General features: G+C 43.4%; 1 protein-coding gene across 1 annotated transcript in view; it reads left to right on the plus strand.

The window, feature by feature from the left end:
* The window catches only part of LOC115474432, a 57,427-nt gene that overhangs the window by 16,803 nt on the left and 15,501 nt on the right, over positions 1-25,123 (plus strand). Inside the window, exons 4-6 of the mRNA XM_030209891.1 lie at positions 5,132-5,182; positions 5,883-5,942; positions 23,936-24,016. Of these exons, the coding sequence (XP_030065751.1) occupies positions 5,132-5,182; positions 5,883-5,942; positions 23,936-24,016 (192 nt within the window). The remainder of the gene's footprint in view (positions 1-5,131; positions 5,183-5,882; positions 5,943-23,935; positions 24,017-25,123) is intronic.

Consider the following 25,123-nt stretch of genomic DNA (forward strand, 5'->3'; position numbering starts at 1 on the left):
GGTGCGGTCGCACCATGGAGCGATACAATGGCATTATAACATCCGCACACCTGGACTCCATACCCTTCCTAATAACACCCAACATTCTATTCGCTTTCCTAGCCGCAGCAGCACACTGAGCAGAAGGTTTCAGCGTATCATCGACGACGACACCCAGATCCCTTTCTTGATCCGTAACTCCTAACGCGGAACCTTGCAAGACGTAGCTATAATTCGGGTTCCTCTTACCCATATGCATCACTTTGCACTTGTCAACATTGAACTTCATCTGCCACTTGCACGCCCATTCTCCCAGTCTCGCAAGGTCCTCCTGTAATCGTTCACATTCCTCCTGCGACTTGACGACCCTGAATAATTTTGTGTCATCGGCGAATTTAATTACCTCACTAGTTATTCCCATCTCTAGGTCATTTATAAATACATTAAAAAGCAACGGACCCAGCACAGACCCCTGCGGGACCCCACTAACTACCCTCCTCCACTGAGAATACTGGCCACGCAATCCTACTCTCTGCTTCCTATCTTTCAACCAGTTCTTAATCCATAATAATACCCTACCTCCGATTCCATGACTCTGCAATTTCTTCAGGAGTCTTTCGTGCGGCACTTTGTCAAACGCCTTCTGAAAATCCAGATATACAATATCAACCGGCTCCCCATTGTCCACATGTTTGCTTACCCCCTCAAAAAAATGCATTAGATTGGTGAGGCAAGACTTCCCTTCACTAAATCCGTGCTGACTTTGTCTCATCAGTCCATGTTTTTGTATATGCTCTGCAATTTTATTCTTAATAATAGCCTCCACCATCTTGCCCGGCACCGACGTCAGACTCACCGGTCTATAATTTCCCGGATCTCCTCTGGAACCCTTCTTAAAAATCGGAGTAACATTGGCTACCCTCCAGTCTTCCGGTACTACACTCGATTTTAGGGACAGATTGCATATTTCTAACAGTAGCTCCGCAAGTTCATTTTTTAGTTCTATTAATACTCTGGGATGAATACCATCAGGTCCCGGTGATTTACTACTCTTCAGCTTGCTGAACTGACCCATTACATCCTCCAAGGTTACAGAGAATTTGTTTAGTTTCTCCGACTCCCCCGCTTCAAATATTCTTTCCGGCACCGGTGTCCCCCCCAAATCCTCCTCGGTGAAGACCGAAGCAAAGAATTCATTTAATTTCTCCGCTACGGCTTTGTCCTCCTTGATCGCCCCTTTAACACCATTTTCGTCCAGCGGCCCAACCGACTCTTTGGCCGGTTTCCTGCTTTTAATGTATCTAAAAAAATTTTTACTATGTATTTTTGCTTCCAACGCTAATTTCTTCTCAAAGTCCTTTTTTGCCCTCCTTATCTCCGCTTTGCATTTGGCTTGGCATTCCTTATGATCTATCCTGTTACTTTCAGTTGGTTCTCTTCTCCACTTTCTGAAGGATTGTTTTTTGGCTCTAATGATTTCCTTTATCTTACTGTTTAGCCACGCCGGCTGACATTTAGTCTTTTTTCCCTTTTTTCTAATACGTGGAATATATTTGTCCTGAACCTCCAGGATGGTGTTTTTAAACAGCATCCACGCCTGATGCAAGTTTTTTACTCTGCGAGCTGCTCCTTTCAGTCTTTTTTTCACCATTTTTCTCATTTTGTCGTAATCACCTTTTCTATAGTTAAACGCTAGCGTACTTGATTTCCTAGTTTCACTTCCTTCAATGCCAATATCAAAACCGATCATATTATGATCACTGTTATCAAGCGGCCCTCGTATCGTTACCCCCTGCACTAGATCATGAGCACCACTAAGGACTAAGTCTAGTATTTTTCCTTCTCTTGTCGGCTCCTGAACTAGCTGTTCCATGAAGCTGTCCTTGATTTCATCAAGAAATCCTATGTCCCTTGCGTGTACAGATGTTACATTAACCCAGTCTATATGCGGGTAATTGAAATCCCCCATTATTATTGTGTTGCCCAGTTTGTTTGCGTCCCTGATTTCCTTTAACATTTCCGCATCCGTCTGTTCGTCCTGGCCAGGCAGACGGTAGTACACTCCTATCACTATCCTTTTCCCCTTTGCACATGGAATTTCAATCCACAGTGATTCCAAGGAGTGTTTTGTTTCCTGCAGAATTTTCAATCTATTTGATTCAAGGCTCTCGTTAATATACAATGCTACCCCTCCACCAATCCGATTCACCCTATCACTACGATATAATTTGTACCCCGGTATGACAGTGTCCCACTAGTTATCCTCCTTCCACCAGGTCTCAGAGATGCCTATTATATCTAATTTTTCATTTAGTGCAATATATTCCAACTCCCCCATCTTATTTCTTAGGCTCCTGGCATTCGCATATAGACATTTCAAACTATGTTTGTTGTTCCTAAGTACATCATGCTTAGTACTTGACAGTATTAATTGGCAATCTTTTGTCTGATTTTTATTGTTATTTAAAGATACCCGATCTACTACAATCTCTTTTGCAACCTCACTATCAGGATATTCTATCTTCCCTGTTATGGTGATATCTTTGAAAGATACCTTATCCCGAACCATGCTCTTTTGAGCGACTGTCGGCCTTCCCCCCATTTCTAGTTTAAAAGCTGCTCTATCTCCTTCTTAAACGCCGATGCCAGCAGCCTGGTCCCACTCTGGTTAAGATGGACACATATACGCGTTCCTCATATTTTCCCGTACCTGGATGGCCTGAACAACATGTACTGTACTTGCAATACACCTATGTACATTATTTTACACACCACGTGATTTGGTCGTTTGCACCTGCAATAATCGACCGTGTTAGGGCGCCCAATTTAGTCACGCTTATGCGCTCGTCATTTGATTGTTTTCTTACAGGGATAATCGATTATCGAAAACGCCCACACTAGTTTCCCATTATACATGTCTATTTTTGGACGTTTTTGTAAGAACGTCCTAATTCGTACTTGGACGATCTTTCCATTATGCCCCTCAAAGTATCTGAATGTCATCAGCATACACTTCAGGGTGAGATCAAAAAACTGAATAAGACCTAGTAGGGGAATCATAAAGAGGATTGGGCCAATATGGGCCCTGAGGAGCACCACATGGGTGATTACAGGGTTGTGACTGAAAGCTCAGTCATAAGACTATGTTAGTACAGTACAACAGATGTGAGCGAAGCCAGTTAAGTATGTTGTCAGTAAGGCCTATTTCATGTAATCTTCATAGAAGATGCCCATGATCTATTAAATCAAATGCAACTGATAAGTCTAATGATATAAGCACCAGTGTTCTATCCTGATCAAAGTTCTATAGATCCTGATTCAGTTCTATAATTGTGGAATCCATAGTATTTGAGTACCTGGATGATTATCTGAATAAGATCAAAATCTTATTCAGATAATCATCCAGGTACTCAAATACTATGGATTCCACAATTATAGAACTGAATGAGAGATTGCAGATGGAGCAAACGTTAGTCACTTCTGAATTACCCAATTTAGGATCCTTTAGATATGGGCAACTATAGGCACACTTCCAAGAAGTGGGGAACAGACCCTGCTCTAAACTACCACTAACCATCACATGAATAAAGAGTGACAGCATAGGATCATAAGGTACCACAGTAATTTTAATGGAGTTTCATACACAAGTAACAGTGATATGAGAGGGGAGGTTGAAGGCTGATAGGGGACTGTTTAAGGAAAACTTTGAAGAAAAGTTGAAGAAACAGTAGAGGTGGCCCAAGAATTTGATATGAGGGGTTTAGATCCCAAGGAGTTTTGTAGTGTTGTGATCTTTGAGAAGTTTGGTGTTGTGACCTGGATGGGTACTATATAGATGCATCATTATGGTAGGCCTCAGTGGGTCACGGGTGTCACAGCAGCCACGCACTTGGGGGTCACACAAATGCCACCACCAGAAATGGCTTCTGGAAAGTGGAGGTTTTGATCATAGCACTTGCAGTGGCATCCTACAGGCAATAGGTGAGATCATTCTTGAAAAATGGTTAGTTGCTGGTTTTTACTGATACTGTGTTATTGCTGATGGATTAGTATATTTAGAACTTGGATTGGACTCCTGACGAAAGCATGTAGCCGAAACATGGACCATGTAGAGTCCACGCTTCAGTGAATGATTGTCCATTATTTTGATTGTGCCGACTCCAAGAAAATATTTAATAAAGACTTTTTGGCTCTTCTTCATTCATCATCTTGGTTGTTCCTACTCTTTGGCTTGCTTGTGCTGACTTTAGTGGGATTGTCTTCTCTTTTCATTGATTTCCTAGTTGCTGGAATTTTCCATGGTGATTCTTGATAAGATGTTCTCTCTTTGCCGTTCTCCCTGAAACTGACTGATCATTTCCAGCATTAGAGGACCCTAAACACACATACACAGGATCTGCCAACCTAGTTTACAGGGAGTTTTACATTAAATATGGCCTAGACCACTCAGGTATTAAAATGCTCATTCACAGATTACTGCTCATTAAACAAGTGTCCTGAAAAATATAAAAGAGAAGGGCTAAAAACAATTAATTAGCCAACAGGTAACTAAACTTCAGGGAGACTAGTTTAATTACATGCTAATGCATGCTGCATCAGTGACTATGCAGTAATATTGCATTCTCTGCAAGGCACTTAGAACACTGTCAGTTTTATTTTTCACAGAGGTTTTACTGAGAAATCATCCTTAATTGGAACTGGGGCATCATTCAATTTCAGCCTGACAGATCTTATTGCCAAGAACTCTATAATAGTTTACCTTCCTCTCCACAAAAGAGAAGGGGAAGAACATGTCCCCAGCCCAGAAACAGCTCTTTTTCCTTTTAAATCATCTTGATTTCTATTACCATAACAATACATCCTAATCTGAATACAGTGAAAAATAAGCAAAATAGGTCCTGCAGAGCTGGCAAGTTACTCAGTTCCAAGAGGAAGATTTTTTTATTCTAGCGAGCTTTTGGTAATAATTTGGATAATACATGATGTTAGGTATTTGGCTTAAAATTTGAGTTGTTTTATTATTCTGTTATTATTTAATTATTTTGTTATTATTGTTTTATTATTATGTTATTATTATATAATATTGTTATGCATTTATATAAATATTTTGAATAAATAAATATTTAACAGGAATACTTATTTCAATGCACAGAAACAGGGATAACAAATACCACTCTGCTTTCGGATGCAAGTTCAAAAACAGGTTAGCCAAAAATCTTCCTTCTGAAAATTAGTAACTAGGCAGATCTAGTCCTGAAATACTTAAGTAAACAATTATTAATCAAAAGCTAATTTTTACTGTCTAAAGTATATAGCACTGTCAAATATCAAATATAATTATACCATGCACCGATATGTTGAAGGGTTATATTAAGACTGTGCAGTTAGAGATCTGTGTTGATATTCAAAAGATTTTGCCAGCTAGAATTTGATTTTATCCATGTAAATCTACTTTGAAAATGCAGTCCCCTTAGCCAACTAACACTCCCCCTGTTTACTATGCCATGCGGCAATGCCGACACAGCCCAGTCAACGTGACAGCCACTAGTGCAGTTTAATAAACAGGGGGGTAAATTTGGGCCATTAAATCACAAGTCAACACAAATTTAGCTGGTTAAAAGGGGACCGAGATGAAAGTACTCATGGGTGGCTGGGCAATTGACAGGCTTACATTTGAACAAGTAGATTTAGCTGGATATTCATCAACACAACTAGCCAGGTAAATGAAGCTGAATATTTATAGAGATACATCTTACCTGCTTAATGGGATTTTGAGATCAACCTCAGCTTAATTCATAAGTTCACCTTTGCACTTGGATAAACTGAATAAAGGCATAATGATCACAGAGAATAACAACTATTCGAAACAGTAGACAGATTTACAACTGATCTATTCTTTGTAGTGCCCACCACCAGAATTACCCAAAGCAACCATGACAGAAACAAAATGAACATGACAACAGGTATGAGCCTTCTGGTACATTAAATGTGTGCAAAAGAAGTTTTATTAATATTATTGTATTATTTATTACATTTGTATCCCACATGTTCCCACCTCTTTGCAGGCTCAATGTGGCTTACAATAAATCGTGGCTAGTGGAAATGAAAAGAGAATTGAAACTTAGTATTACAGAAGTATTTTGGGTTGCATGGTAATAGAAAACATGATGATGGTATAATGTATGGCGTTCTTAACATTGCTTGCTAGATATATGTGGGGATTTCATATGTATTGGTCTTTGTGATATGTCTTATCGAAAAGATGGGTCTTCAGCAATTTGCGGAAGTTGGTCAGTTCATAGGTCGCCTTTAGGTTACGTTGCAATGTGTTCCAGAATTGCGTGCTCATATAGGAAGAGGTTGATGTGTGCATTAGTTTATATTTTAGGCCTTTGCAGTTGGGGAAATGAAGATTAAGGAATGTGTGAGATGATCTTTTGGCATTCCTGGGTGGTAGGTCAATCAGGTCTGACACATAGGCTGGGGCCTCACTGTGGATGGTCTTATGTACTAGGGTACATACTTTGAACATGATGCATTCTCTGAGTGGTAACCAGTGTAGTTTCTCTCATAGGGGCTTTGCACTTTCGTATTTTGGTTTTCCAAATATGAGTCTGGCTGCTGTGTTCTAGGCTGTCTGAAGTTTTTTGAGTATTTGCTCTTTGCAACCAGCGTAGAGTGAGTTGCAGTAGTCTAGGTGACTAAGTACTAATGATTGTACCGGATTCTGGAAAACAGTTCTTGGGAAGAATGGTTTTACTCATTTTAATTTCCACATTGAATGGAACATCTTTTTGGTCGTGATTTTCGCGTGATTCTCGAGTGTTAGGTGCCGGTCAATGGTGACTCCAAGAATTTTCAGAGTTTCCAAAATTGGTAGAGTTAGTTTTGGGGTGTTGATGGTGGTAAATTTGCTCTTGTTGTATTGGGAGGTGAGTATTGGGTTTTTTTCTGCATTGAGTTTTAGCTGAAAGGCATTTGCCCAGGACTGCATGATATGTAGACTTTGGTTGATTTCATTGGAAATTTCTGTTAGGTCTTGTTTGAATGGGATGTAAATCGTTGCATCATCAGCGTAGATGTATGGGTTGAGGTTTTGCTTTGATAATAGGTTGGCCAAGGGTGTCATCATTAGGTTGAATATGGTCGGTGAGAGGGGAGATCCCTGTGGAACTCCACATTCGGTTGTCCATTTGGCCGATGTAGTCGAATTTGATGTCACTTGATATGAGCGTGTAGTTAGGAATCCTTTAAACCAATTAAGAACGTTGCCTCCGATACCGAAGTATTCAAGGATGTGTAGTAGGATTCCGTGATCGCCCATGGTGAAGGCACTTGACATGTCGAATTGTAGAAGTAATACATTCTTGCTGGTTGCAATAGTTTGTTTGAATTTATTCATGAGTGTAACTAGTACTGTTTCAGTACTGTGATTGGAACGAAATCCTGATTGGGACTCTTGTAGTATTGAGAACTTGTTTAGATATTCTGTGAGTTGTTTGGTGACCATCCCTTCTGTTATTTTGGTTATTAGGGGAATGGAAGCTACTGGTCTATAGTTGGTTAATTCACTCGCATTTTTCTTTACATCTTTTGGTATGGGGGTGAGTAGGATATTTCCTTTCTCCTTTGGGAAGAGTCCATTTTGTAGCATAAAATTCACATGTTTCGTTAGATCTGTTATAAAGTGTTGGGGGGCCAATTTCATGAGGTTATTTAGGCAGATGTCTAGTTTGCAGTGAGATTTGGCGAATCTTTTAAGGGTTTGGGAGATGAGATCTTCCGATATTGGCTCAAATTCGGTCCAGATCCTATCTGCTGGGTATACTCCAGGGTCTGGATCCAGACATTCTAGGAGAGCAGTGTATTCAATAGGGCTGGCAGGTATTTTTAGTCGCAGTTGTACTATTTTCTCTTTGAAGTACTTCGCGAGGTCATCGGCTCTTGGTACGTCTTTACTGTTGTTCGTGACTGGTGTGGTGTCTATTAGTTTGTTCACAAGTTGGAAGAGTTTGTGTGTGTCCTTGTAGTTTGGTCCAATTTCGGTTTTGTAGTGTAGTCTTTTGGTTTGTCTTATGGTGTATTTGTATTTTCTTTGGATTTGTTTCCAGGCATTGAGTGTGGGTTCGTCTTTCTTTTTATTCCATGCGCGTTCTAATTTCCTAACTTGTGTTTTGAGTTTTTTAAAATCTTCGTTGAACCACGGTATTGAGTTCTTTCTGTGGGAGGTTCTGATTTGGATTGGGGCGATATTGTCTAATATTGTTCTGCATCTTTTGTCCCACTCTTGGAGGAATTTGATTGTGTCTGTCTTTGTTGTCCATTCGTTATCGTAGATCTGTTGCCAGAATATTACCGGGTCGATTTTTCCTCTAGTGGTGTAGGTTTTTCGTTCTTGTTTTTTGATTGTGGTTTTCGACCTCCATTGGAGGGAGATGTATGCTTTGTAGTGGTCAGACCATAGTGAGGGTATCCATTTTGTATCTTCTATTATGAGGTTTAGGTCTGGATCGAATTTGTATGCGATGACATCTAGTGTGTGTCCTTTCCTGTGTGTCGGTTGTGCGTTTGGTACGTGAAGATCCCATAATTGTAGGAATTCCTTGCATTCTTGGGTACTTGTTAAGGTAAGATCTTCCAAGTGCAGGTTGATATTGCCTATTCTGATAAGGTTTGATGTAGAGATAAGGGGCAGAACCATAAAGATTTATGTGTTCACGGGACTCAAATTCAGGATTTACAAAGAGTTCTGGCCAAAGGTTATCTGCCAACTCTAGTAAATAAAAAAAAAAAAAACAGGCATTTCTTATTAAAAAAAAAAAAGCTCACAGTCCTTACAAATTTCAAAAAAATGGCATTTACCGTATTTTTTGGACTATAAGACGCACTTTTTTCCCCCCAAATTTGGGGGGGAAATGGGGGGTGCGTCTTATGGTCCGAAGGTAGCGAGGTCCGATTTCGGGATCGCCCTCCCCCCGAGTTCGGGATCGCCCTCCCCTACTCACGTCACGCGATGTTCTCTGGTGGTCTAGTGACGTCAAGGCAGGATAGAGCCCCCCTCTTTCCTGCCCAGCGCGCTGCTCTCCGTCCTCCTGTATGCTGCCTGACTGACGGTCTTGGCGAGATTCAAAATGGCCGCTGAGAATTGAAGTCTCGGCGGCCATTTTGAATCTCACCGAGACCATCAGGCAGCATACAGGAGGACGGAGAGCAGCGCGCTGGGCAGGAAAGAGGGGGCTCTTTCCTGCCCCAACGTCACTAGACCACCAGAGAACATCGCGTGACGTGAGTAGGGGAGGGTGATCCCGAACTCGGACAAGACGCACCGGAGCACCTAGGTTTTAGAGGAGGGAAAAAGGAAAAAAAATTTTTTTCCTATTTCCCTCCTCTAAAACCTAAGTGCGTCTTATGGTCCGGTGCGTCTTATAGTCCGAAAAATACGGTATATGGATACTGAATCACACTTGAATTACGATAATACAACATCAGCTTTATTGCAATATATATAACTTTTATTGTCCTCCTTCAGATGTTCTCAGTTGCTTTCCTAACTAGAGATGAGTGAACAACTCAGTTGAATTCCAACCAGACAGATGTTTATGAGATTCACAAAAATATTCAGCAGAATTCTAACATTCGGCAACCATAACCAGCTGTTTCTTGTCTAAGCTTCTTTTTGAAGTATGACATCCTATATAATAAAAAGCACCTCCAACATTCTGAAGCTGACTCTGTGGCACTGTGGTAGTGTAGGGTTTGTAAGTCTGTAGTTCAGCGTTTCATTGGCTCTCACTGTCCCCACCCTCACGTCGAGGAAACGGAATGCTGCATAGTTGCCAAGCAAACAAACGTGACGTCACAGGAACGAAGAACCAGTCAGACAGAACGGAACTTGGAGAAGGGAAGTGGAGTGGGTTGAATCTCTAACAAACAATCATATACAGGGAGGTACGAACATCAGTGGAGGCAAGTGCACAGAACGGAAGGGAAGACAAACATTTAATCACTTTGTCACTCACACACATACACACACACATACACACACACACTCAATCACTCTGTGTATCTCTCTCTTACACTGTCTGTAAAACACTCTGTCACTCTCAATCTCTCACATGGGCAACTAAGGAGCTCTTCTGATGTGATTGTTAAACTGATTGAAGGGCCTGAACAAGGAAAACCTTTACCACATTGTAGCACAGTTTACACAAAAAATATTGTATATAAAGAAATCTTACACATGTAAACAACAATTATATTCAGAATGCAACCGTGGAAACATTAATGGCAGGAACTCATTACATTGCTAGCGCCCGTTTCATTGCGTTAAGAAACAGGCCTTTTTTACTAGTGATATATATTTCATAATGCATTGTCAGCCGCTCCTCCCGGCCGCGTAGTTGTCTCTCTCACTTATCCGTGCTGTCCGCTTCCGACTCCACACTCGTCAGTGCAGTTCGCTCTTACTGCCACACAGTTCCGCTAGCAAGGCGGTGCAACACAGTTCCACTTTCCAGTCTTTTAAACAAAGTTCAGCTAGTTAGACTTTAAACCCAGTTCTGCTAGCCAGGCTTCAAACACAGTTCGGCTAGCCCAGCCTTCCCACAAAGTTCAGCTAGTCAGGCTTTAAACACAGTTCTGCTAGCCAGGCTTCAAACACAGCTCAGCTAGCCAGACTTCCCACAAAGTTCAGCTAGTCAGACTTTAAACACAGTTCTGCTAGCCAGGCTTCCAACCCAGTTCAGCTAGCCAGGCCTTCCCCCACCACCTTCTTCAGCAAGGCCTCAAAACAGTTCAACTTAGCTAGGCCTTAAACACAGCATGGCTTAGCCAGGCTTTTAAAGATCCACCACCCTCACTTGTCAACACTTTACCTCTTGACAACCACCCGCAGGATCTCTCCTGACTATTATTCTTTTCTTGATACTTTGGGCTCCTCTAGAAGTCACTCTTCTTCTCCAGTCACTTCCTCTCCCACCTCCATTTCCTCTTCCACACCTTCTCCTCCTACCTCCTTCAACTCCTCCCATTCCATCCCCTCATTCTCCACTCCCTCCCTCAGGTGTTCCATCCTCTCCTCAGCTGATTCCATCTCCCAATCAGCCCCCTCTTTTTTCCTCTCCTGTGGCTCAGGTACTCGTTTGTCCTCCTCTCTCCTATTCTTCCAGGCAGTCTCCAATCTGTGTTCTCTACGCTCCTGCCTCCTCCCCTCCCGCAATGCATTCTGGGATCTGTAGTTTTTCCACTCTGGCTTTTCTCTCTTCCCCCCTGCATTCTGGGCTCTGTGGCTTCTCTGATTCTCACATACCCCCCTGCTCAAAATATTGCTAGTCCTTTCCCTTTTATCACTTTCCCCATCCAGACTAGCAATCCTGGACAACACATCCACATGTTGCAATAACTTCCCCGCCCGATGCTCAATATAATACTGGAAGGGCTGTAATGCCAAATACTACCTCATGAGTCTTGCATTATTGTTCTTCATTTGCCCTAACCATTTTAAAGGAGCGTGGTCAGTAATCAGTTTAAAAGGGCGTCCCTCCAAATAATACTGACACTCTTGAATAGCCCACTTAATGGCCAGACACTCCCTCTCAATGGTGGCATACCGAGTTTCATGAGGCAGCAGCTTCCGGCTTAAATATAAAATTGGGTGTTCTTCCCCCTCATGTACCTGGGATAATACAGCACCTAACCCCACACCTGAAGCATCTGTATGCAACACAAAAGGTTTCTCAAAGTCCACCGTTCTAAGCAGGGGTTCCTCACACAATGCTAACCGTAAAGCCGAAAAGGCTTGCTTCTCTCTCTCTCCCCATCTAAGCTGATTAGGTCTATTCCCTTTCAACATGTCTGTCAATGGAGCTGCCAGAGAGGCAAAGTGAGGAATGAACCTTCTGTAGTATCCTATTAACCCCAGAAACCCTCTCAAACCTTTCTTGGTGGTGGGCAAGAGAAATTGGCGGATACTCTTCACCTTGTCACACAAGGGTCTCACCTGTCCATTCCCCACTTTATATCCAAGATACTTAACCTCCCTTTTTGCAAAATGACATTTTTGTGGATTCAGAGTTAGTCCTGCTTCCCTAAAAGACTGTAATACCTTCCTCAGCTGTACTAGATGAGTTTTCCAATCAGTACTATGAATGATAACATCATCTAAGTATGCAGCCGCATACTCCTGATGCGGCCTCAAAACCCTATCCAGCAGACGCTGGCAGGATGCCGCCGCCGAATTCAATCCAAAAGGCATCCTCTTGAACTGAAACAGCCCAACCGGTGTACAAAATGCTGTCTTCTGTCGAGACTCCAATGAAAGGGGAATCTGCCAATATCCCTTTGTAAGATCTAAGGTAGACAAGAACTGCGCAGGCCCCAGCCTGTCTATCAGCTCCTCAATACGGGGCATAGGATAAGCATCAGGATGGGACAGGGCATTAACTTGACGAAAGTCAATACAAAAGCGCCACGTCCCATCCGATTTCGGCACCAGCACCACCGGACTAGACCAGGGACTCCCTGACTCCTCTATCACCCCAAAATCCAGCATTTCCCTCACCTGCTTGATTATTTCCTGCTGTTTAACTGGTGATAACCTATACGGTTTCTGTCGCACCACCCTCCTTTTTCTGTAATAACATTATGAGTTATCAGATGTGTCTCACCAGGGCAAGACGTAAGCACATCTTGAAATTCTCTCAAAAGAGCCTGAATCTGTTCCTTCTGTTGCTTCTCTAGCCCTTCCCCCACCACTGGCTCTTTGGGGCTAAAGATTTCCGAGATTTGAGGCCCTAAGTCTTCCTCCTCTTCCTCCCATACCTTCCCCACAAAGACCTTCCTCTCTATCCAAAGTTTCAACAAATTAACATGATAGGTTTGATTTTTCCCCCGTTCATTCCTCACTTCATATGTCACGGGCCCCAACTGCCTCTTCACTGTACAGGGTCCCCTCCATCTACTAGTAAATTTATGAGGACCATCCGGGATCCTGACCAGAACTTTATCCCCTTCTTCAAATGACCTTTCCTGAGTCCCTTTATCAAACCTCTCTTTCTGATACTCCTGGGCTCTCCTGAGATTTTCCCTAGATAACGCCCCTAATCTCTGTAACCGCCCCTTTAAGTCATACAGATATGAGACCACTGTCTTATCTTCCTGCCCCGGTGGAACCCACTGTTCTTTTACCATGTCAAGCACCCCCCTCGGAGCTCGCCCATACATCAACTCAAAGGGCGAAACCCCAAGAGAGGACTGAACACATTCTCGGCTCACATATAGAGCAAACGGCAGTAGTTGGTCCCAATTTTCATAGTGAGAGCCTAATCCTTTCCTCAACAAGGTCTTCAAGGTTTTATTAAACCTTTCCACTAGCCCATTAGTTTGGGGATGGTATGCCGAGGTGTTAATATGAACAATACCAAAAGCTTCCCATACTTGGGTAAGCATGCCCGACCTGAAATTCGTTCCTCGGTCAGTCAATACCTCCCTAGGAAACCCCACCTCACAAAACAGCCTAATAAGCTCTGCTGCAATAACCTTGGCTGATAGGGTACGCAGAGGCACTGCCCACGGGAACCGCGTAGCCATATCCATGATCACCAGAATATACATAAACCCCCTTGTGGACCTAATAAGTGGGCCTATAATATCCATAGCAATTCGCCCTAATGGAACCCCAATCCGAGGAAGCGGATGTAAGGGTACTGGCCCTGGCCCTCTTTCCGCCACCTTCTGACATAACCCACAGGAATCACAGTAAGCCTCCACCTCCTTATACACCCCGGGCCAATAAAACCGACCTAGCAGTTGTTTTAAGGTGTTCTGTGTCCCTTTATGTCCTCCCAATGGGTGATCATGGGCTACTCGTATTATCACCTCCCGAAACCCACGAGGGACTAATAACTGCTTCACCAACGGCTCCCCTTCTCTGGCTTTTGTTACCCTAAACAATAAGCCCTTCTCAATAATAAAAGCTGGTCCCTGTGTCCTTCTCCCTTCCTCCCTGGCCCTCTCCCACGCATACTGCAGCGTATGGTCCGATTCCTGTTCCTTAAGAAAAGAAGGAAACTGCTCCAACAACTCCCCGGGCCTTTTAGGGAAGTCCTCCGTGTGCCTCATTCCTTCCAACCTCTGCGCTCTCCCCCTACGCGCTAGTTTTTTTACCCTTCCTTCCCCCCGCGTCTTTCCGGGCCTCTCTAACACATCATCATGAAAGGGAAATATCTGTGCTAATGCCTTCCCTCTATCCTTCTGCTCCCTCTCCTGAGCCCTCGTAACCACCAACCCCTCCTTCTCCCTTAAACAGTGAGAAAAAGAAGGCCAATCTCTTCCTAAAATAAGCTCTTGAGGAAGACGGGGTAAGATAGCCACCCAGACCCAGTATCTACCCAAAGGCCCTGTTATACTAACTCGCTGCAAAGGGTACTTAGTTACCGCTCCATGCACACACTGAATGCCTACCTCTTGCCTCTTCTTGTTCAAACACCCTTTCCCCTTTCCTTTTATTCTCTCCCACAACCCCTGGGACAGCATCGTTTGATCAGCTCCTGAATCTAACAAACCAGTGACCTTGACCCCCAAGATCTCTACAGTCTGTTTAAGCTGCTCAGCCACTGAACCCTGAGAATAAGAGGTGAGCCCTAACTTCGAAGCACAGTCCCTTCTCAAGTGCCCTTTGCATCCACACCTATAACACACCCTCTCCTCAGTAGATGAAGGCTTAAACCCCAAGCTTAACTGCCTCCTTTCACCTAACTGACCTCCCTTTTCACCACAATGCTGGGACTCTAAGAAATTCTCCATACTCCTGACTGCTTCATCCAGGGTCCCACATCCCTTCCTCACTAGATCCACCCTAAGAGCATTAGGCAAAGCTTCTAAAAATTGCTCCAATACTACATCCTGGAACACTTGATTAACAGATCTCTTCTCTGGTTCTAGCCACTTGCCCGCTAAATCTAAAAGTTTTTGCAGCAGTGCTCTAGGTGTCTCCCCCTCTGTCCACCTCCACTCCCGAAATCGCCTCCTATAAGTCTGACAATTTAGCCCATACCTATCCAGAATAGCTTCTTTCAGTTTTGCATAATTAGCTATTTCCAGGGTAGGGAGAGCCCGAAAAGCAGCCAGAGCCCTCCCAGATAGGGCGGGTGACAAACGAATGGTCCATTGCTCTTGGGGCCAGCCGGCTGCCGTAGCCACCCTTTCAAACGCTCCCAAGTAATCCTCAATATTGTCTGAGTCAGTTAGCTTACCCCAAGGCAGCCAGTTTACCCCAGGAAGCACAGCAGTCCCCGCTCCTTCCTCCACACGGATGGGCCTCAAGTTCAAACCTGCTCCCTGCAGTCCGCCTCCACTACGCAGCAATTCTTGAAATAAATCCAAAAGTGGCTGTTGCTGGGCTCGGGAAGCAGCTAACGACTCCTCCAAAAGTTGATGAGCCATTTCCTGCTGCTTCTGAAATTGGTGTGTCATAAACGCAAACAGTTCTTTAGGATCCATCTTGTCCCCCGGCTCCACGGTATCTGAGGGGAAACCAAAAAAAACAGCCACCCAAGTGCGGACTTTCACAAAACCCTTATTCTAATTCACAGGCACTGTGCCTCCCCGTTTATTATATCCTCCCTCGCCTCCTCCCTAGGTACCCTTTACCTGGGTAGGCGAGTAATGCGCCTTTGTCAGCGTTGGCCCCCTCGACGGGCTTCAGGAATCTCCCGGCCACCACCACCTCGCTCTGGTTACTCAATGGGTCAGGTCTGGCACTCCCTCGGCCTTCCAGGGGCCTCTCCTCCTCCTCCGTGAAGGTTCACTGTAATCCCACCACTGCCACCATATGTCAGCCGCTCCTCCCGGCCGCGTAGTTGTCTCTCTCACTTATCCGTGCTGTCCGCTTCCGACTCCACACTCGTCAGTGCAGTTCGCTCTTACTGCCACACAGTTCCGCTAGCAAGGCGGTGCAACACAGTTCCACTTTCCAGTCTTTTAAACAAAGTTCAGCTAGTTAGACTTTAAACCCAGTTCTGCTAGCCAGGCTTCAAACACAGTTCGGCTAGCCCAGCCTTCCCACAAAGTTCAGCTAGTCAGGCTTTAAACACAGTTCTGCTAGCCAGGCTTCAAACACAGCTCAGCTAGCCAGACTTCCCACAAAGTTCAGCTAGTCAGACTTTAAACACAGTTCTGCTAGCCAGGCTTCCAACCCAGTTCAGCTAGCCAGGCCTTCCCCCACCACCTTCTTCAGCAAGGCCTCAAAACAGTTCAACTTAGCTAGGCCTTAAACACAGCACGGCTTAGCCAGGCTTTTAAAGATCCACCACCCTCACTTGTCAACACTTTACCTCTTGACAACCACCCGCAGGATCTCTCCTGACTATTATTCTTTTCTTGATACTTTGGGCTCCTCTAGAAGTCACTCTTCTTCTCCAGTCACTTCCTCTCCCACCTCCATTTCCTCTTCCACACCTTCTCCTCCTACCTCCTTCAACTCCTCCCATTCCATCCCCTCATTCTCCACTCCCTCCCTCAGGTGTTCCATCCTCTCCTCAGCTGATTCCATCTCCCAATCAGCCCCCTCTCTTTTCCTCTCCTGTGGCTCAGGTACTCGTTTGTCCTCCTCTCTCCTATTCTTCCAGGCAGTCTCCAATCTGTGTTCTCTACGCTCCTGCCTCCTCCCCTCCTGCAATGCATTCTGGGATCTGTAGTTTTTCCACTCTGGCTTTTCTCTCTTCCCCCCTGCATTCTGGGCTCTGTGGCTTCTCTGATTCTCACAGCATACATAATCAAGGGTAAAATAATAAGTTTAAGTTTTATTAACTCCTAACAAGGGAATCTAACCTAGATACCTGAGCACTCTTACGTGAGTACTTGTGCATCCAAGAAAGGAGGAGCCTAACCAAGAGGATTCAAGGAATACACTTGTGGAATCAACAGCCTTTCTCAAGCACACAAGACCACATTCTTACCAGAAAGTTCATGGCAGGCATGATCAGGGAGGGAAACAAGATGCTGGTCCTATATGCCAAGTCAACTGGGATACCACCTCACTTGGGTCAAGGATGTCCAGACAAAAGGCACCAGCCATACCAGAGAAGTCCTTAATCAATGCCCCAGCAATTTTCAGACTACTTTCTTAAGGTTTTGCTATCCCTTTCCCCCAACTAACCTCTTCCAGTCTCTAATACCTCCACCACTCCAAGCTATAATAGTTAATACAGCAATACAATTAGTTAATCACTACCATAGTGCACATACAAGAACAATAGAACAAATGTACCCTTACTCTTAATCCTAATACCCCTTCTCCTAAGCTACATATCAAAGAAGGATAGATGGGTAAGCAAAAAGGAGAAGCATAAAAGGCAGAAGTCAGGAGACCAAGGCACTGTTCATCCTCCTCCTCTGTCCTCTTCTGGTTGGTCTTCTAGCAGCATGCCAGCACACCCATATGGCTCTACCAATCAAGATCTAAACTTGGCATCAGCCATGTTCATGTATCATCCATCAGGAGCCAAAATGCATGACAGGCCTATTATACAGGAATAATCTGGAAGCAAGTCACACACAGCACCCTTCATTCTTCAAACAAAAGGCACTTAGGGGGAATAAAATGGGCCCTGCAGAAGATAATTTGAGCTAAGTTTTAGTAAAAGACCCCCTTAGATACTTGAATGAATGAGTGTTTATAAACAGTTCTGTGGGCAAAAGGAGAGATTAAATGGAGTGTCTATGATAACTCCTCCAACACACAGCAAATCATGACACACTTTTTCTTTCTGTTCCAAATGATCTGTTTTTACAATTTGTGATTCAGAGTGCAGCCAAAATTAAATTTAGGTGGGTGAGTCATATAAGGTTAAAGTAGAATGAGATGACAGCAGATGGTGCTGCTATCAGGACTGCCTATGGGGGATGCAAACAAGGCAATTGCCCTGGGCCCCCATGACACAGAGGGCCTCCAAGCCTGCATGAATCTGGAGAAGATGCAGCCTGCTGGAGGGCCTTGTGACCCCCTTCCCTGCCCCAGACACTAACATGTTTAAAAAACAGCCCTGGCTGCTATCAGATTATCTGCCAATGGTTTAAGCAGAAGTGTACCAGATTTTGATTTCATAGACTGTTTGCTTAGCTGAGTCAGTGGTTTCTGCTGAAACAGTGACATATATATTGAGATAGGAAGGCTGGCTGATAGGTCTATGATATACGTTATGCCAGCAACAAGGACTAGAACATTATGAGACTGGATGCAAGATAATGGTTTGTATGCTAATGAAATGCTCTCTCCTTACAAATGGATTTCCTGTTTGTGCTAAAATAAAACAGCATTATGTTTGTTCTTTGGCATAATATTGCATCTCCTTTTGCATTAAAATCAAACTATGAGTGAATATTGTATAGAGGAAAGTGGAGAAAGTGCATTCTTTAAAATTAAGAACCCTCTTAGGTACAAATGTATTTTAATGGTTCGATTTTTCAAAATACTCTCAATCGATATTTTTGTGACATAGAAAATTCTATTCAATTTGGACCTGGGAAAAAATGAAAAAGAAAAGAAGTATTTTCCATCAACTACTACTACTACTACTATTTAGCATTTCTATAGCGCTACAAGGCGTACGCAGCGCTGCACAAACATAGAAGAAAGACAGTTTCTGCTCAAAGAGCTTACAATCTAATAGACAAAAAATAAAGTAAGCAAATCAAATCAATTAATGTGAATGGGAAGGAAGAGAGGAAGGTAGGTGGAGGCGAGTGGTTACAAGTGGTTACGAGTCAAAAGCAATGTTAAAGAGGTGGGCTTTCAGTCTAGATTTAAAGGTGGCCAAGGATGGGGCAAGACGTAGGGGCTCAGGAAGTTTATTCCAAGCGTAGGGTGCAGCGAGACAGAAGGCACGAAGTCTGGAGTTGGCAGTAGGGGGAAAAGGAACAGATAAGAAGGATTTATCCATGGAGCGGAGTGCACGGGAAGGGGTGTAGGAAATCTCCACAGCTAAATGTTGGTTACGCACACAAAGTAAGACCTCTTGACCTAGCCAAGTCTACTTAGGTGCATCTATCTACTGAATCTGTGGATAGGACAAACTTGTTTCAATTTGTTTTCTATTTTTTAGGGAGGGGAAGAGTTTTGTTTCCTTTATGCATTTTGGTACATGCTAAAATTCAGAAATGAAACGTTATAAGTTTTTGTGTCATTTCAGATGGGACGTGGCATAAAATGAAACATCAAAAGTTGTGATTTTCTGTCAATTAAAAACCACAAAATATCTCTAGTCACTAAGTAGGTCAATTCTGAGTAAAATATCTGAAGCATAATTTGAAACATCTACTCTAGATATTTTAAAATATTCCGATATTCAGAGGAATCACATGAAGTGCTAGCACAGGAAGCAGCATTTGAGCTTTGTTGCATGGTCTCCTCTGGCCCATCCATAAAAATCATTTCCCTCCTCTAATGAATCTCATTCTAGACATAAACCCCCAGATTCTATATATGGTGCCCAGATTTCTGTGCCTAAATTGGGGCATGCTCCCGAGATATGCTTACAAATTATTTGGCTAACAACCAATTATTGAAGTTAATTGGCATCTATTAGAATTTGCTTGTGCGTCTGGTTGTGCACTATTCTATAAGTCTGTGCACCTAACGCCTATAGTGTGTATCTCAAAAGGGGACATGGCCATGGGCATGTCAGGGGAATTCCAAAAAGTGGCATGCATAGCTATGGTCCTAGGACCTCTTCTTTTCTCCATCTATACTTCCTCCCTTGGAGCTCTGATCTCAGCCCACGGTTTTCAATATCACCTTTACACTGATGACTCCCAGATCTACCTCTCCACATCAGAAATCTCGGCAGAAATCCAGGCCAAAATATCTGCCTGCCTGTCTGACATTGCTGCCTGGATGTCTCACCGCCACCTGAAGCTCAATATGTCTAAAACTGAGCTCCTTATCTTCCCACCTAAACCTACCTCTCCCCTTCCCCCACTCTCTATTTCTGTCGACAACACGCTCATTCTTCCTTACTCATCTGCTCCTAACCTTGGGGTCATCTTCGACTCCTCCCTCTCCTTCTCTGCACATATTCAACAGACTGCAAAAACCTGTCGTTTCTTCCTCTATAATATCATCAAAATTTGCCCTCTCCTTTCTGAGCACGCTACCAGAACCCTCATCCACACTCTCATCACCTCTCGCTTGGACTACTGCAACTTGCTTCTCACAGGTCTTCCACTCAGCCATCTCTCTCCTCTTCAATCTGTTCAAAATTCTGCTGCACGATTAATATTTTGGCAAAGTCGCTATGCCCATATCAGCCCTCTTCTGAAGTCACTTCACTGACTCCCTATCCATTTCCGTATACAGTTCAAGCTCCTCTTATTAACCTATAAGTGCATTCACTCTGCTGCCCCTCACTATCTCTCCACCCTCAACTCTCCCTACACTCCTTCCCAGGAACTCCGTTCACTAGGCAAATCTCTCCTAATTGCACCCTTCTCCTCCATCGCTAACTCCGGACTACGTTCCTTTTATCTCGCCACACTTTATGCCTGGAATAGACTTCCTGAGCCATTACGTCAAGCTCCATCCCTGGCCACCTTCAAATCCGGGCTAAAGGCCTACCTGTTTGATGCTGCTTTTAATTCAAAACTTGTCACCTGCTCGTAACCTTATCTTGTCTTCCTCTCTTCAATAGTCCCTTTTCCCTATGTGTCCTATCTGTCTGTCCTACCTTTATCCCTTATTTGTCCTGTTTGTCTGTCCTGATTTTAGATTGTATGCTCTTTTGAGCAGGAACTGCCTTTTCTTCATGTTCAATTGTGAAGCGCTGCGTAAGACTGGTAGCGCTATAGAAATGACTTGTAGTAGTAGTAGTAGCATAGTAGCTCAGCGTGCTCTGCTTGGGTGCCGATATTTACACCTGGTTTCAGCAGGTGTAAATCTGGTATTTAAAGCTTGGGTGCAGGAATTGGTGCTACACATGATTCTATAAAGGGTGAACTCCTCTATAGAATCACACTTAGCACCAATAGCTTTCTGGCACCCATTTTTGAGTGTGATTTATAGAATCTGGCCCAAAATTTGCTTTGCACTGAAGTTTATGGACAAATATTTGGTGAGATCTAACCCACAATAGTATCTAAGGTGAGCTAAATAGACAAAGATAAGTCGAGAACAGCCAATGCCAAGATGGTGGAGGACACCATGGGTTATGCAGTTCACAGCAAGGTAATGCTAACCCAAATCACTACAGCAGTGGTGAATCCTTTAAATATATAACTCAATAAAATCTCATAGCAGCTAACAATGGCCCAAACTATGAATGAATTCACCAATCGAGTTGCTTAATTAGATGGTAGAGGAAATTGCATAATTAAAGCAGTCCCTCACAAAATGTGAAACTAAATTGAAGGATTTAGAAACACAGCTTGTAGGAGCAACTTAAGATTTGTTGGATTACCAGAATTGATAACTGAACAGGAATTACCTACTATGCTGGAGAAATGGCTGACGTGAGGAATTTCTGCAAGGAGTCCAAACAGGCCGGCAGACAAAATGGTCTCTTCAAGGTAGGGTTCAGGAGCTTTAGGGGTAAGTCTGTAGATGAAGGGAATGCAGAACGTATGAAGTGTTTCTTAATTCATAATTGAACAATACATCTATTAAATAAATGTCAACTGAAGTTTACATGATCAAAATCAACCTGTGGATACTACACCATAAGCAAACATAAGCAACCCATCCATTTACCGGTTCATCTTATCAGTAACAACAATGACTTTGAAATTACCTCCTACCAATCTTCTTACCCTCCATACTCTTCCCCTACTTCTTCTTTATCGCTCCACGTCCTTACCTATCCCTATCCTTTCTCTCATACCTCTTTTATCCCATTTACCCCTTGTTCATTTGTCCTACCACATACCTCCTTTATTGATTCTGATACTACAGATTATATTCTCGTGTTACTATGTAAGCCGCATTGAGCCTGCGATGAGTGGGAAAGCGCGGGATACAAATGTAAAAAATAAATAAATAATACACAGTTTTTCAATATAAGAATATAGTAAGAAATGTAATTTGACTGTTTTGATTTGCTTAATGTACTCAATAACAAATAATTTAAAAAATGTATTCTTATATTCATAGTGCTATATGTATAATGAGTGTCACTGAATATACAATAATTAGGTCTCATTGCATGTTTCATTTTGGGGTTTTGACTGTATGCAGTATTAATGGACATGTCTCCAACGGTTATGACTGAACAATAAATTATTTTGGATGTTTTCATTGATTGCCTTGGGAACTTGTGGTTTTGGTGACTTCCCACTTTTATCTCTTTACTTCTGCTGGTTTTGTGGAAGGTTTTCTCTTCTTTTTTGGAGATGAAAACAGTAACAGAATTCAAAAATGCGTGAGATAAACACAAAGGAATCATGTATGGAAGGCATAGAACCAGTGGCGTTCCTAGGGGGGCTGACACCCGGGGCGGATCGCCGATGCGCCCCGCCCCCCCCCCCCCCCCCGGGTGCAGCACCCCCCCGGAACAGCGCGACGCCCCCCCCACGGCAAAAGAACCCCCGATCCCCCGGCAAAAGAACCCCCCCCGGGTGCACGCCGCTGGGGGGGGTGCCACGCGCCTGCTGGCTCTTCGTTTTCATGCTCCCTCTGCCCCGGAACAGGAAGTAACCTGTTACGGGGCAAAGGGAGCCATGAAAACGAAGAACCGACAGGTGCGCGGCACCCCCCCAGTGGCATGCACCCGCGGCAGACCGCCACCCCTTAGGACGCCACTGCATAGAACTAAACAAGCTTAGAAGTGATTAGATGGCAACACCAGTAATTGAGAAGCAAAGCATTATTATCTGAGTTGTAAGCCCTTGGGCTGCAGTCGGAGAACCAACTGCAGCAGACGGAGCACCAGGTGGAGTAGCACCAGCGAGCTGAGCTACCTCCCAGAAAAATGGAAGAGACTCAACAGGAACAGGATTAATAGCAGAAGTAAAACAGCATCATCAGCACAGGGGTGCCTCCGAAACAGAAGAAAGCAGGAAAGTTACCCCACAATGTAGACACAGCCTCAGCAAGCCACACACATAGAAGCAAGGAAGCGAAACAGGAACCCACGTAGACAATAACTAGAATGTGTCTCAGGACCCTGCTCATACAATAGCAGGAAAGCTTCCCTGAAACCAAATCATGCAATAATGGGAAAGTATCTCTGGAACAAACTCACACAGATAGCAGGATAGCGTCTCTGGAACCCACTCACACAGATAGCAGGATAGCGTCTCTGGAACCCACTCACACAGATAGCAGGATAGTGTCTGAGGCACCCACTCACATGGATAGTGGCCCAGGAATCCTACCCCTAGCATGCGCCATTTCTGGCACTATAAAAATATTTTTGTAGCACTGGAACTTAACCAGTGGTAATTGGACAGCGCCACACACTTCCCGGTTACCACTGGATTAGCGTGGGAGCCCTTCCTGCCATCTCAGTGGGTGGTAGTAAGGGCTCCCCCCCCCCCCCCCCCCCCGAAATGGCCACAAAGCCATTTTTTTCCTCAAAAAATAGCCTTTTACCTGTTGCAGTAAATGGGAGCCTCAGCGCATGCCAAAAATTCACGCTATAATTAGCGCAGACTCCCTTTTACCGCAGCAAAGTAAAAGGGCCCCTTAATACAGTTAATAAAAGGGTCCTTTAAACAGATGACAATATCTACTCAAGTTTAAGATAATATATTCAGTAGTCATACTTAAATGAACAGCATGGTAGACAATCCGTGCAATGATAGTGGATAACTCATCTGCTTAGATGTATGTGAGATCACCCTGTTGAATATTTATGTTCATGTTATGCTCTTGACAGCCTGAACTTTAAATAGGCCCAGTTATTTCAGATTGAGGAAACAACAACAAAAGAAAAAACTCATGGAAATGTATTTTCTCCTTTCCATTTAGCAGAAGAGAAATTGATTACTGACAAAGATGAAGAGGTGTCATCAAACCCCATCATCACTTTTCCAAACCTAAATGAACTAAGTAAGTTTTGTCATAATGTTACTATTTGATTCAAATTTTTCTGAGATCTAAGCCTGGACATGTCTTTCTGAGCTGCATAACATAGGAAATATAATACACAGTTTTTCAATATAAGAATATAGTAAGAAATGTAATTTGTCTGTTTTGCTTTGCTTAATGTACTCAATAACAAATAATTTAAAAAATGTATTCCTATATTCATAGAGCTATATGTATAATGAGCGTCACTGAATATACAAGTAATTAGGTCTCATTGCATAACATGGGAGCTGTGGTAAAATAGCACAAGTTAGTGGTAAAATGGCCCATCTTAACAGTAGCCCACATTGATAACTTCTCCACTTAACAACGGCCATATTGATAACACCATCCCTCAGGAACTTAAAAGTTATAGGGAAGAAGTAGGAAACTACAGGCCGGTAAACTCACATCGGTGATAGAGAAAATATTGGAGTTGCTATTGAAGGAAAAGATAGTTAAATTTCTAGAATTCAATGGGTTGCATGATCCAAGGCAACATAGATTTCCCAAAGGAAAATCCTGCCAGATGAATCTGATTGATTTCCCTGACTGGGTGACCAAAGAACTCGGTAAAGGATATGCACTAGATGTAATCTACTTGGATTTCAGCAAAGCCTTTAATTCAGTACGTCACAGAAGACTCATGAAGCTGAGAGTGATGAATTTAGAACCCAAAGTGGTGAACTGGATTGGAAATTAGTTGACGGACAGGTGACAGAGGGTGGTGGTAAATGGAATTTGCTTGGAGTAAAGGAAGATGAGTAGGGGAGTGCCTCAGGGGTCGGTACTGGGGCCAATTCTGTTTAATATATTTGTGAGAGACATTGCTGAAGAGTTAGAAGGAAAAGTGTTTGCCTTTTGGTGGATGACACAAAAATAGCCAATAGAGTGGATACTCCAGAAGGAGTAGAAATCATGAGAAGAGATCTCCAAAAATTAGAAGAATGGTCAAATGTCTGGCAGTTAAAATTTAATGCAAAAAAGTGCAGAAATCTAAAGGATATGTATGAGATAGGAGGAGAGAGATTCATAAGCACAGCTCAGGAGAGGGACCTTGAGGTGATGGTGTCTGAGGATCTCAAGGTG

The sequence above is a fragment of the Microcaecilia unicolor genome, chromosome 7 (genome assembly GCF_901765095.1).
Source record: "Microcaecilia unicolor chromosome 7, aMicUni1.1, whole genome shotgun sequence".
Lineage (NCBI taxonomy): Eukaryota > Metazoa > Chordata > Amphibia > Gymnophiona > Siphonopidae > Microcaecilia > Microcaecilia unicolor.